Genomic DNA, 13085 nt, shown 5'->3' with positions numbered 1-13085 from the left:
ATATATATAAAGCAAGCCGTATATAGGATTAAACTTCCAGGTCCCTAACAACCGAACGGAAGTGACTACATTGGAAGGGAGAAGGTGGCGTCGTGTTGCCACGGGAGATGAGGTGAAGGATGGATGTTTGCGAGAATGGGAGGGGCCTAGTTACTCCCAGCCAATGGAGACGAAGAGGATTCGAGGAGGCGTTGGATAAGGATCTGGAGGAAGGCGGGGCTTGTGTTGCCAGAGTAACTGGATCATTGGTGGTGTTGTCTTCCTGTTTAAAGATAACCATTTCCTGTGCTGAGACCCACAAACTATGGTGAGTGTTATAGGAGGCTCGAAAAAAGGCTCCTGGGCCCTGGTAGCTGAGCGTCCAAACCTTTGGGCTGTTGGGCATTCAGAGGCGACCCCATGCCTCCTTCTTCACCGCCTTATCTCGCTCCGCGCAGTTCCTTCTGTCCCTGCTCTCCCTTTTTTTCTTGCAGCCTCCTAACTTCCACTTTAGCCACCGAAACCTCAAGCTAGAATAATGTAACAGAGAGTAAAGGGGAGAGATTTGAGATCTGAGAACACCCGATGAGACATTATTTTGAATAAGCAGTCTATAAGTTTGCATTGTTCATCTTTTGCGTTTTCCAAGCGTGCAGCCGCTTACCGACCTGGTGGGGTCTCAACACTAACTGGATCTGAATCTCCCTAAGTACTGGAGTCTCTTCTCCCAAGTGGTGGAGTTCGGCCTTGCATCTCCTACCAGGACCGTTTAATAATAGATGTCTGCTGGCTCCGCTTCTAGGTTCTTGCATCCTTTTCAGGTCAGTGTGTTTTAGCAGACATGTCTTTCAAGATTACTGGGAGAGTTTCTAGAATTCACGAGCACCGCTGTAAATTGTGATTGAATAGGAAAGGGGCGTGATGATTTTTCTTTTTAAGTAAGCTTTTAGATGGTTTTAATTCACCCATTGCTCCACTAACGCGTTCTAGTCAACTCATCTCCAGTCTTCTCAGCACTTGAGCATGGCGGGCTGGACATGGTAGAATATGCCTTCAGATGGGTATAGGTGTGACTTTGCAAGAGTCTCCGCATCTCATTGCTGTCCAGCAGTCCCCCCCCCCCTTCCTTAACCTAATCTCTTCCTCTTTCCTGTGGAGACCTTTCCAAACCTTTACTTCACAAACCCCATTTCTCTTCCCCTTTTCTTCTTTATAGGTGCTTGACAGAATTTAATAGGCAATGTGTTCACTATCACATTGATCTCGGCTAATCAATGCTCTTATTTATTCTGTAGCCTTGTATTTCTGCTTTAGAGAAGGGAGTGTCAAGAGATCAGTCATCTTTTGCTCTTGACTTCCCTCGCTCCTGTCTATTATACAATACCCATCTTTGCCATTTGATCGTATGTGTGTGTGTGTATAGTGGTTTTTATGTAAATTCCATTTCTCACTGTGACTCAGGATCCATGAAAACTGAAACATGGTGTACTTTGAAGAGTATTATACCTTAGGGTCAAAGAGTGGAACTCTCCGGGCATGCAGATTCATCTTATTCCTCTTTAACCTAGAGATGGTGCTTTTTGTGACGAAAACTGATTTTTTAAAAAGCCTAAAAACAGTTAAGTAAAAATTTCATGTTTTTCTCGACATCTCGATCTTTCTCCTGCATCATATGCTGTCAGCCCTTTCTGAGAAGAGTGAGATGTATACACACACATTCAATATAAATAAGTATAAAAATGTTTTTTAATGAGCTCGACGCCAGCCTGATCTACAGAGTGAGTTCCAGGACAGGCTCCAACGCTGCAGAGAAACCCTGTCTCAAAAAAAAAAAAAAAAAAAAAAAAAACAAAAAACCCAACCAAACAAAAAAACTTTTAAAAAGTGGGTGGTACCTGAGGAATGGTACCCAAGGATATCTCCTATCTTCCATGTGCACATGCATATGTGTTCTTGCATACCTGTACACTCATACATAAACATACACATAGTGAGTCCTAGGCCAGCCAGAGTTAAATAGTGAGACCTGTCTATACATACACACGCATATGTACATGCGCATGCACGCGTGCAGAGAGAGAAGAAATGAAGTAGTGAGGGTATAACAGTGTGACATGCATCCACAGAAGGTCCTCACGAAGATGTTATTTTCAAACTAAGGTTTTAGTAGTAGAAAAGATTTCCTGGGGTGGGTCTGTAACATTGCATTCTGAGCAGAGGCACGGTTAGTGCAGAGAGACATTAGAGAACCTGGACAAAGTGGGGGCTGGAAAAGGGGGGCAGAAACCCAAGACACTGAAATATATGGAGCTTGGAAAGAAGTTTAGATTTTATTTTAGATATACTAACACAATGTGTCTCATATATCTTATCTATTCCATAATATAATTCTCTTTTACCTTGGCTCTACCTTTAAGCTTCAGCCACATTAGCTTGGTATAACGGTGCCATTTCCCCCTGTCTGTAACGCTCACTATAGAATTTTTTTGGGAAATATTTTTCTTCTCTTCCCTTTGGATACCAGAGATTCCTGATTTCTCTCCTTATATCGCTGCTTTATAACTTGGTTGTCCTTTTCTGGCTGTTTCTGGTTTCCATAACAACGTCCGTAAGGTGTGGTGAGTGTGAGCAAGTGGGTGTTGATAAGGTGTGGGGTGGTTTTCTCAGAGGCTTTTCTGCTGCCTTTCTTGATGATTCGGTGCAGCAGCCAACGATTTGAAGTTTTGTCTAGAAATAGCTTTTGCTTCTAATGATGTAAACCTCCATTGTCTTCTGCAAACGGTGTCTAAATGACGGCGTTTCTGAAAACTGGCTATTTTAAGATCTTCTGTTAGTCATGACAGCCACTAAAATGTGCCGTTCCCCTCACGTTCATTTTTGTTCTTTACTTCTGCCTATTAAGTGCTATTGTTATCTCTGCTGACTCATCTTGCCTTCTGTTTTAGGCACATTTCTTTATTCTTTAAATGTGCTTCTCTATGCCTATGTGACGGCTGTAAGCCTCTCCGATGTGTTTGAATTTAATTTAATCCTTGTGCATAGACTTAATATATTAAAATTAAACAAATTTATAAATATATAGATATTGATATAGGTAGATAAATATAGATATATACAGCTTATTCTGCTGTAGAAATATGGAAAACTATTGTACACAATCACTATTATTTTTTTTTAAGATTTATTTATTTATTATATATACAGTGTTCTGTCTGCATGTATGCTGCAGGCCTGAAGAGGGCACCAGAGCTCTCTGGTTGTGAGCCACTGTGTGGTTCCTGGGAATTGAACTCAGAACCTCTGGAAGAGCAGTCAGTGCTCTTAGCACTGAGCCCTCTCTCCAGCCCCACTATTACTATTTTATGAAACTCCCTAGGCACATATTTATGTATGTGTACATGTGTATATGTGATTCTACCATATACATTGTTTTTAAAATAGGTTTTCCTCACTTACTAGATCTTGTATGTTTTTTTCTGGATTAGTTTTAAGAATTACCTTTTATATTTTCATTTTCTCTGGTTGAATCAATCCACATATTAATTTGTTCTGTTATCACTCTATATAACACACTTTACACAGTCCATTATTTCTTTAGAATAAATTAAAAAGGTAATAACAAAGTGAGGGGTCATGAGCATTTTTAAGGTTTTGATATGCTGCCAGATTACCCCAGAAAAGTTTCACCAATATGTACTCTGCCAGCGGAATGCCAGGGTTCCTGTGTCTCTAACAATCAGAACTGCTGTTTCTATTCATTAAATACGTACATCTATCATTACATGCGTACACCTATCATTGCATACAGCTATCATTACATACATGCATCTAACATTACATACATACATCTGTCATTTCATATGTACAAATTAATATGTGGATTGATTCAACCAGAGAAAATGAAAATATAAAATGTAATTCTTAAAACTAACACACACACACATCCATCATTACATACATATATCTATCATTACATGCATACCTCTAACATGACATACATATATCTAACAGTAGATTTGCTGCTTTACTAAAAAAACCTATTGCTTTTCTTAGACAATTGAGAAAGATCACCTTGTGCTGCATGTTGTATAAATTAAAGTAACTGTTAATATTTACCTATAATATTTATTTGTAATTTTTTCATATCTCTCATAAAGTGTTAAAATTTGAAATGTATTGTCTATTTAAAATGAAGAAGCTGGAAGCTGGCTCAAAAACCCTTTGCTCGTACAAAGTCATCTAGTCCCCCCTTGGCCAGCTGTGTGGAGGCAGCAGCTTGTTGCAGGCCCTGATGCAGAACTAGAACTGGAGTTTCCCAATCTTTACTGCGGTCCTGGCTTCAGCACCTACCAACCAGGGATCTTCTGGGGCTACTTTTCTCATCCATAAAAGCAGAAAGCTACTTCTTATTCAGATGACCTTAAGGCACTTATATGAGGATCAAAGAGTGAGTCTTTTATAAAAGTAATTTATAAGCTGTAATGTACTATCCATATGAAATATATTGTTTCCATAATAACCAGGTTACTCCCTAATGAGAAGATAGTTTGGGGAAATGGAAAGAGATTAAAATCCAAAACAAGCTTCAGAAATAACCATTTGAAGTTAACAGTATTTTTGTCCACTTTTACTCTTGAGAAATTTATTTTTGTATATTAAATTCATTTTTCTTCAAGTTCTCTTATAGATTCATTTTCCCAAAGGAAGCATTTAGAGGCTAGAGAAAAGAGAGGAGAGGATGAGAAATAGGAAGACTTGGTCTCTAGTTCACTTTTAAGAACCCACATGGTGAGGAGGTGGGGAGTGGATCTGGGAGGAGTTAGAGGAAGACTGGAGAACAAATGTGATCAATATGCATTGTATGAAATTCTTATAGAATTAATAAAAATATATCTTAAAAGAACCTGTTTGGTTGTTGAGTGGTGGTGGTGGTGGTGCACACCTTTAATCCCAGCACTTGGGAGGCAGAGGCAGGCGGATCTCCAGGTTTGAGGCCTGTTAGATCTATGTAGTGACTTCTAGAACAGCCAGGACTACACAGAAAAATCCTGTCTTGGAAAACCAGACCTCTACCCCCAAAGTACCCATTTGGTTTTGCAGAATGGGCAGCAAAACATGTCCGATTATATTTAACCAGGCGTTGCATCTGATATCTGTGGATTTCTACTCAGTTTAAATGGATTAATTCAATATTTGCTTCTGTAGCTTGTATTTCTTTTTGATTTTCAGTGACATTTGATCATAAAATACAATTGGAGCATTTAGACCTCATCAATTTCTTGCTACGTGGGTTCAAAAATATGGCTCTGAAAAAATTAAAATCCCTCCATCTTGTGGCAAGTTCATTTCTATTGTTTGTGTCAATCATCTTTTTGTTAAATAACTTACTGCATTTTACCCCATGCATCTAAATTTTAAAAAGATAATTATATTCCTTTGATTATCTGAATACTTTTCACAATTGTTTTTATGCAAAGAGTGTGGCTTCTATAATAGAACTGGTTAGCTCCAGCTTTAGAGCTACTAAGAGCTTTATGGGCTTTCTGTTTGTTTTCAATACCTTTCACACACATGTCACTGAAATACAGATTGAACTTGGATCAGTTCATTAGAAATGAGCACATGGCATAGGCGCCCGAACTCTGCTTTTCTGTTGAATTCTTGCAGTGTAACACACATACGACATACAAAGGTAAGACTAACTTTTTTTTTTTTTCTTTCTTGAGACAGGGTTTCTTGGTGTAACAGTTCTGACTCTCCTGGAACTTCCAGGGTGGTCTTGAATTTACAGAGATCTGCCTGCTTCTGCCTCTTGAGTGCTGGGATTAAAGATGTACACCACCACTACCCAGCTAAGACTAACTTTTTAAAAGCAGAAATAATTCAGATCACTCTCTTTAAGGAGCTTAAGAGAGTAAGTTATTTTAACATAAGACTGAGAGAGACAGTTTTCTTGTTTGTAAAATGAGCTGGATAAAAACATTACTCTCATTATAGAGATAGTGTTATAATTAAGTGATATTGTACTTACCCTAATACTTTATACACTGTAAGTCTATTAATCTTAGCTGTTATCGCTGCTATTTATCTTTTATTAATATATATATATATATATATATATATATATGATCATCAAAAACAAATTTTAATAAAAGTTTTATATATATTTTAGTTTCTGGTTATTGTCACGCTCGCCCTCTCTTACCTCCTCCCACCACAGTCACTCACTGCCCTAGTCCCCTTTCTACAGTTTTATCTTTTTGTTTTGTAAACTGAGTTGAACTAGACCCATCTATGTGACTGGGGATTTGTGCTTGGTGGTCTCGTCGGTGGCTAAATGACTACAGACAACTCTGGCTCCCCCCAGGGTTTATCAGTAGACCATGGATCATCAGGGAGAAGTAGGGCCAGCTGGGCCTCGACAGGCCCAGTCTGCTCCAGCCCATTTTGATGTGAGATCGTGCTTGCCTTGATTAGATCATGCTTATGACAGTGTTTCATAGCGTTTCTCACCGTATGTGGGCCTTTACACTTTCTCTGCCCCTCTTGAGCAGTCTTAAAGCAGCTGGTGTGGCTGTCCCATGGAGGGTGGAGCACTTTCCCGTCACTTGTTTTCAGTGTCTTAACAGCCATACATCCCTGTATTCACCAGTGCTCACCACAAGAGATATTTCCCTGATTAAGAATGAGAGTCGCACCTGTCTGTGGGTATACCATAACTGTTTAAAAGACACCTTGGCACTCATTTTAGCTAACCAACAGTAATAAGTTCCCCTCCTCGGCCGTGGGCTTTAACTGGGTTTACAGTACCAGGCCTGGATTACCTCTTGGTGGGCAGGCCTGGAAACTACTCAGAGTGTGTGGTTGCCCTCTAACAGCTGTGCCGTTGTTGCCGTGATGAGCACATCTTGCCTAGCAGGTAGGTGTTGTAGCTCATAGGGTCATCATCTGGGATTTGATGGTTATTGATGCCTTTTCTTCCCCCAGCAGCCTGCATTGAGTCCTCTGGCACTATGAAAGCCGGTCAGCAGGGAAGAAGCTTACAGTCCAGTTCCAGCTTGGTTTCTCTGTATCTTGCACCAAAGGTGTGTATAGCATTTTCAGCAATACAGTCTTACCAGCTAATTCCGATGGACAATCAAGAGGAATGACAAGAGCCCATATTGTATAGGGAGCCTCTGGATCTCTCTGAGCAACAACATAGAAGGAAGTATCCCACATCTGGCCTGAGATTTTTGTTTAATGACCCATGGCTGTTAGACACATTTCCACTGTTTTGTTACTGATTAAGAGAGATTTCAGAAATGGAGAAACACAGACTAATCACTGTGACATGATGTTAATTATTTGTTTATTGTTTTTTCCAATGATGGAGACCAAACCCAGCACCTTGTACTTGCTAGGCAAGCTCTTTACTACTGAGCTAAATCCCCAACCCAAGAAATGTTAATTAAAGATAACAAAGTTAGCTAACTTTATAGCTTTTTCTGTGTTATTTTTATTCAGTGAGCTTTATGCTTTATTTAACGTATGAATATGTATAAATCCAAAATGGAACTTACACATTTTAATGCCAACAACAGTTCCCTAAATTTACCAGAAGGCATTTGGAGGCAGTAGGGAACCATGTCATTATGGTTCATTGCTAAGAGTTCAACTTTGTTACCTGTGCAATTAAGTGTGTAATAGACTTGCTCTCTCTCTTCTCTGTTAATGTTGTTTTTTTCATTCACTCCTTTTTATGACTCGTGAGTGTAAAGATACAGACTTTGTGTCTATTAGTACTTTTGTACATTATCTGTTTATATGTGTATAAATTATCTCTATGTAAACATACTCTTTTTTTTTTTTTTGAGGCACAGTCTGTGTTTTTTAGGTTTGCATACACTCCCGCCACCCTTGTTTTTCCCTTTCCCTGGAATGCTCCTTTTCCTTCATGTCTGTGCTCAACTGAGCCTCATGCGGAGGCGGGGCTTTGTCGTTCACCCTTCTGGAGCAGCAGCCCCAGCTGTTCTCCATCCTGCTTCTTCTTCATCTTCTTTCTCTCATTTTAGTGACTGGTAAAAACCTTACAAATCTTCAGGTTTTTCAAAATTAATGATAGTGTTTGAAATTTAAAAACTTTTCTCTTCTGTGACAACTAAGAGTTTCAAGTAGCCCCAGCATCTCTGGAGGTTGCTATTCAGTGCACAGAGAATATGATTCTGCACTGTCGGGGAATAGGAAGGATGAGCACCCTAAGATGAGTGCTGTGGAAAGGTGGTTGTGAAGAAAGGAGGAGTGGATGTTTATTCAGAGAGAAGCCTGACTTTATTCATGCCCAATCACTGTTAAATTTCTACTGTGTGACTCTCACTGTTCTAGACAACCTCAAAACCCCTAAGGAGCTAAAAAGGCTGAGTTTGGGGAGACATACCATTTTAGACAAGAAGTATATGATACAATATGGTATGATGAGATGTATCGCTTATTACAAGAAATGAAGCAATTTATAAGGCTGCAGAGTGAGGGGTTTAGAAAGGACTGGCGGTTGGATAATCAAGGAAGCCTCTCCTCATTGATCTGAGGGAAACTATGGTGCAGCATCCTCTAGGATCCCTAGAAGGAGAAAGGGCTTCTCAGAGAGAGTTGATTGTGCACAGATCCTGTCAGAGTTGGTTGTGCACAGATCCTGTCGGAGAGAGTTGGCTGTGCACAGATCCTGTCGGAGAGAGTTGGCTGTGCACAGATCCTGTCGGAGAGAGTTGGCTGTGCACAGATCCTCTCAGAGAGAGTTGGCTGTAAAGATCCTGGGGCAGTAACTTTATACGGACTGAGTAGGTTGTATGTATATGTTCAAGAACACACATATGTAACACTAATTAAAGAAAAAGAGGCCATGAACTTGAAAGAGAACAAGGGGTGGTACTCAGGAGGGTTCACAGAGAGGAAAGGGAAGGGAGAAATGATGTGGTTATAATGTCAAAAATAAAAACATTAAAAGTAAAAAGATTACAGGGTGGGTGAGAGGGTTTGTCTACGATCCAGTCAGGCCACTCAGACCGAATCAGCAGTGAAGAGCAGGATGGCAACAGACGTCAAGAGGGCTGGGACTGTTGTAGACCCCGTGTGGCGTGGCGTAGTAGTGCTTCAGAGTTGGGAGAGACTGCGTTTTTCTAATTCCAACTCTGAGACTGAAATTGTCACTAATGTTTAGCAGACCGTGAGCTCTAAATTGTGAATAGCAACAGGCCCATAAAAAAAAGATGAAGGGAAGTGGGAGAGTTGGCTCACTGGTTAGATGACATGGGTTTTCTTCCCAGCACCCATGTGGCAGCTGACAACTGTCCTTAATTCCAGTTCCAGGAGAGCTGATGCCCTCTTCTGGTCTCCACAGGTACTGCATGCATGTGTTGCAGAGACAGCCATTATATAGGGAAAACATTCGTACATATAAAAGAGAAATAAATCAAATACCCAAAATATATGTGTGCACACTGAAGAAATTGGCTGGTAATTTTTTAAATCCTCAGTTTTAAAGATAAAGAAGTGAATCTGAGGCACACTTAGAGGCAGTGCCTTCCACCTCACTGTCGCATCCCCACCTGCCTGAGGGGTGCACATCTGTGCGGATACTCAGTGGACCCCATACTGAATTAGTTCTGGTTTCTCAACAAAGGGAAGGAATTGAAATCTTTAGTCAGCTGTAAATAAATGAATAAATCGTTCAAGCGACCCTAAATGGACTCAGCTTGTTGATCTATATTTGATATATATATATTTCTGTAAATATATATAAAAGAAAAATAAACCATGAATTTGAAGGGTGAAATATGAGAGAGATTAGAGAGACGGGGGCATATGAAGTTATGTGATTATATTTTAATTTTTAAAAAAGTAGCTTTAGTCGGTGCCATACCAGCAAGTGCCCACTTCTGTTGTTTTACCGTCCTCTCCTCCTGTTCTGTTTCCCTTTTTAATGCCTCTTTTATTTTTAATATCCTGTTTCTAGAGTAAGGAAGATATCCAGAGTGGAAAGACGAGAGAGGGAGAGGAATGGACTGAGTAGCTTCTGAGTCTGAGAAAGAAAGCGGTGTCTGCCTCTGCCAGTCACCCCTGCCCTCTCTGAGGTTCCTCTGCCCTTTCTAGCACACTTGAGGGTTCTGGGAGGGCCGCGCTGGTGGAGGTCCTCCCATTTCCAACCACGTGCTGGGGACTTGCCTGTGCATTCCGTCTCCTGGCTCTGGTCACTCCAGTGTCTGCATGCATGGGTTGATTTATGGATCTCCTCTTAAAAGACTGTCCAAATCACTGTCTCTGTGTATTAAAGCTAGATTCTTAAGACTACAAATTTTAAAAAGCCACATCTTAAAAAGATGGTTAATTAAAAGTTATATCACATTAGAGACCTTTCAAAAAGCTTGGTGAGATTAATACAAGAGCTGAAAAAATTATTTTACACACACAAATGCACACTTTAGAATAAATCTTTTTATCTCATGAGGAAGTTATTCTTGAAACAGCGAATAGAATTTTCTGAATTGTTTTCTTACCATGTATTTGACTTAGGTATTAGGAGGCAGGTGAAGAGCGCTGACTGTCTTTCCCCTTCCACGACAGTGAATGTTTGGCCCTGATCATTTATCAGTGGCTAAAAAGCAAGGCTTCAAATTTGCTTGAGGATAACCTGGGGAATTGACGAAAAGATTCAGATTAGGTCCTTTTTAAAATGTAAGGGGTTAGAAAGGGTTGACCTGCCCCGGCACGAAGAGGATTTGTTAAAACCGAAAGCCAGCGCTTTAACTTAGGGATTGGGGTGGGAGGGAAGCCTGTTGCTCTCTTAGTTACTGCCTGTCGGCTGTTGAGGCTGAACTGTGTTTATAGCTTTTCTTGTATTACTGTCCTGGGGCTGGGTGTGGTGGCACACGGCTTTAATACAAGCAACAAGGAGGCAGAGGCAGGCAGATCTCTGAGTTCCAAGCCAGCCTGGTTTACAGAGCTAGTTCCAGGACAGCCAAGGCTGTTACACAGAGAAATCCTACCTCGGAAAACAAACAAACACAAGAATTTCTTGGGATTTGTGAACATTCATGGTGACACAGCTCCACAGTAACAAGGTTTTGTTTTTTTTTTTTAATTTTGTTTTGTTTTTATCTTAGAGCTCTGTATTCTTTCTAATGTGTTATAGTCAGGTCCAAGATGTTTAACCTTTTTTTTCTTTCATATAGCTGTACAAAGACTCTTGAACTTTGTTTTTGAAAATCTTCTATTTCTAGAATTGATAACCACAGGACTAAATGGACTCATGTACCAGCTATGGCGACATGTAACTGTAGTGAACACTAGGTGGCGCTCCTCCACCATTGGATGACATCCTTTCTGGCTCAGTCAATGTTATTCACTTGAGTCATATTGATACCCTTCAGATGCCATCCTTGTAGAAATCAGGAGTGCTCGCCACCACAGATGGTCTCATAAAGGGAAAGATAAACTTTTTCTTCTTAAATTTAAAAAACAATGTAAATAATGAATTCTTCTGTTAGATTAAATTTGAAAATGGCATTTTTGAAATCTGCTATGCTACCAAAATATTGTTTGACTTAATAAAAAGCTAAGTAAGGCTTCAGTATAAAATAATATCTGAGTTATGCGAGACAATGTAAGCAAAATGTGGAAGAAAATGCTATCCTAATACGAACCTCTTCAGGCCGACTCAGCCAATGAGGGCTATTAACACTGGCCGGTCGGCGTTCACAAGGCCTTGATGGCTGTACAGAAGGATGGTTGTGCTCACAGCCACTAGGCCCATCGGCTTCCCAGCAACACGCCATTTGCACCGATCCTGAGTATTCAACGGTCCTTTGCTTCTGACAAAAATGCAAATAGAGTTAGTAGTGACTGAGGCTGTGGGGCAGTGCATGCAACCCCGTATGTGCATGCGGTTTCTGCAGCAGTTGGCACACAGAATAGAGGGAAGGGCCCAAGCCCGATACCTGTCTGCTTGGTCAGCTCTGTCCTTCTCTATCACTGCACCTCAGGCTGTTGGGTGCTGTGCACATGCTTACAGCGGGGACTGCAGGTCTGGGAGTGTAAGAAGGCCAGCTTAGCCAAGACAGTGTGCACATGTGTGTGTGTGTGAGAGAGAGAGAAGGCCAGCTTAGCCAAGACAGTGTGCACATGTGTGTGTGTGTGTGTGTGAAAGAGAGAAGGCCAGCTTAGCCAAGACAGTGTGTGCGTGTGTGCGTGAGTGTGCGTGAGAAGGCCAGAGAATAGCACTGATGTCTTCCTCATGTGCTCTCCACCTTATGTTTTGAGCTAGTTTCTCCCACTGAGACTAGAACTCACTAAGAAGGCTAAGTTGGTTGGTTGGCATGCCCAGAGATCTACCCCCCACCTCCGCAGTGCTAGAATCCAGGATGCGCTGCTGTACTTGGCTACTGTGCGCGTGCGCTAGGATCCAAACGTAGGTTTTCATGCTTGCGTGCTACGCATTTTGCCAACTGAGCCATATTCCCAGCCCCAGCCAAGGCAATGTTTTAAAAATATGAAATCTGAAGACTTGCTTTTCCTGACTTGAGAGATCTAAAGTTTGGTACTCTAGGTATGGTGATGCAGCATAGGGATGGGCTTCATGGTGAGAGGAACAGAGTTTGGAACCCAGGAGCAGACTCTTGGTGATACATTGATCTTTGCCAAAAATGCCAGCACCATTCAATGGGGTAAAAGTAGTATCTAAGCAGTTATTGCTTGGACAATTAAATATTTTTTGTACAAGGATCCATTTAGACTTTTAGTTAATATCACACATGAAAAGTAGCTAAAACAAACAAAAACCTCAATCTATATATAAGACCCCAAATAAGAAATCTCTTAGAACGAAGTATAGGCCTACATCCTGTGTATTGTGTCAAGCAAAGCTTTCTTAGATGTGACATTGAAATCACAAGTCACCAAAAATCTTATCCTCTTCTGAATGTTCTGGAACTGTAAATGTGAAGCGGAGGAGGAGGGGACTTCTGAAGTATTGTCTCTAGATCCTAGCTGGACACAGTAATGGGCACGTGAGTGGAAGAAACGACTAAGGGATGCATTCCAAAGGTGCGGGCAGAGCCAGAGACCCTGACAAA

The 13085-nt window shown here is 40.9% G+C and overlaps 1 protein-coding gene across 5 annotated transcripts in view; it reads left to right on the top strand.

The window, feature by feature from the left end:
* The first annotated feature begins 177 nt into the window (after positions 1-177).
* The window catches only part of Nme7 (NME/NM23 family member 7), a 147398-nt gene continuing 134490 nt past the window's right edge, over positions 178-13085 (top strand). Inside the window, exons 1-3 of one of the 5 annotated variants that reach the window (XM_041662558.1) lie at positions 220-307; positions 629-800; positions 6970-7064. In XM_041662558.1, coding sequence (XP_041518492.1) covers positions 6993-7064 — 72 coding nt within the window. In that variant the 5' untranslated portion in view covers positions 220-307; positions 629-800; positions 6970-6992. Of the gene's footprint in view, positions 308-628; positions 801-6966; positions 7065-13085 lie in introns of all 5 variants that reach the window. The other 4 variants (XM_041662559.1, XM_041662557.1, XM_041662556.1 and 1 more) reach the window with 4 other exon arrangements.

The sequence above is a fragment of the Microtus oregoni genome, unplaced genomic scaffold, assembly GCF_018167655.1.
Source record: "Microtus oregoni isolate MIOR12 unplaced genomic scaffold, Mior012 000013F_ref0000133, whole genome shotgun sequence".
Classification (NCBI taxonomy): Eukaryota; Metazoa; Chordata; class Mammalia; order Rodentia; family Cricetidae; genus Microtus; species Microtus oregoni.
This window is presented reverse-complemented; position numbering and strand designations above follow the sequence as displayed.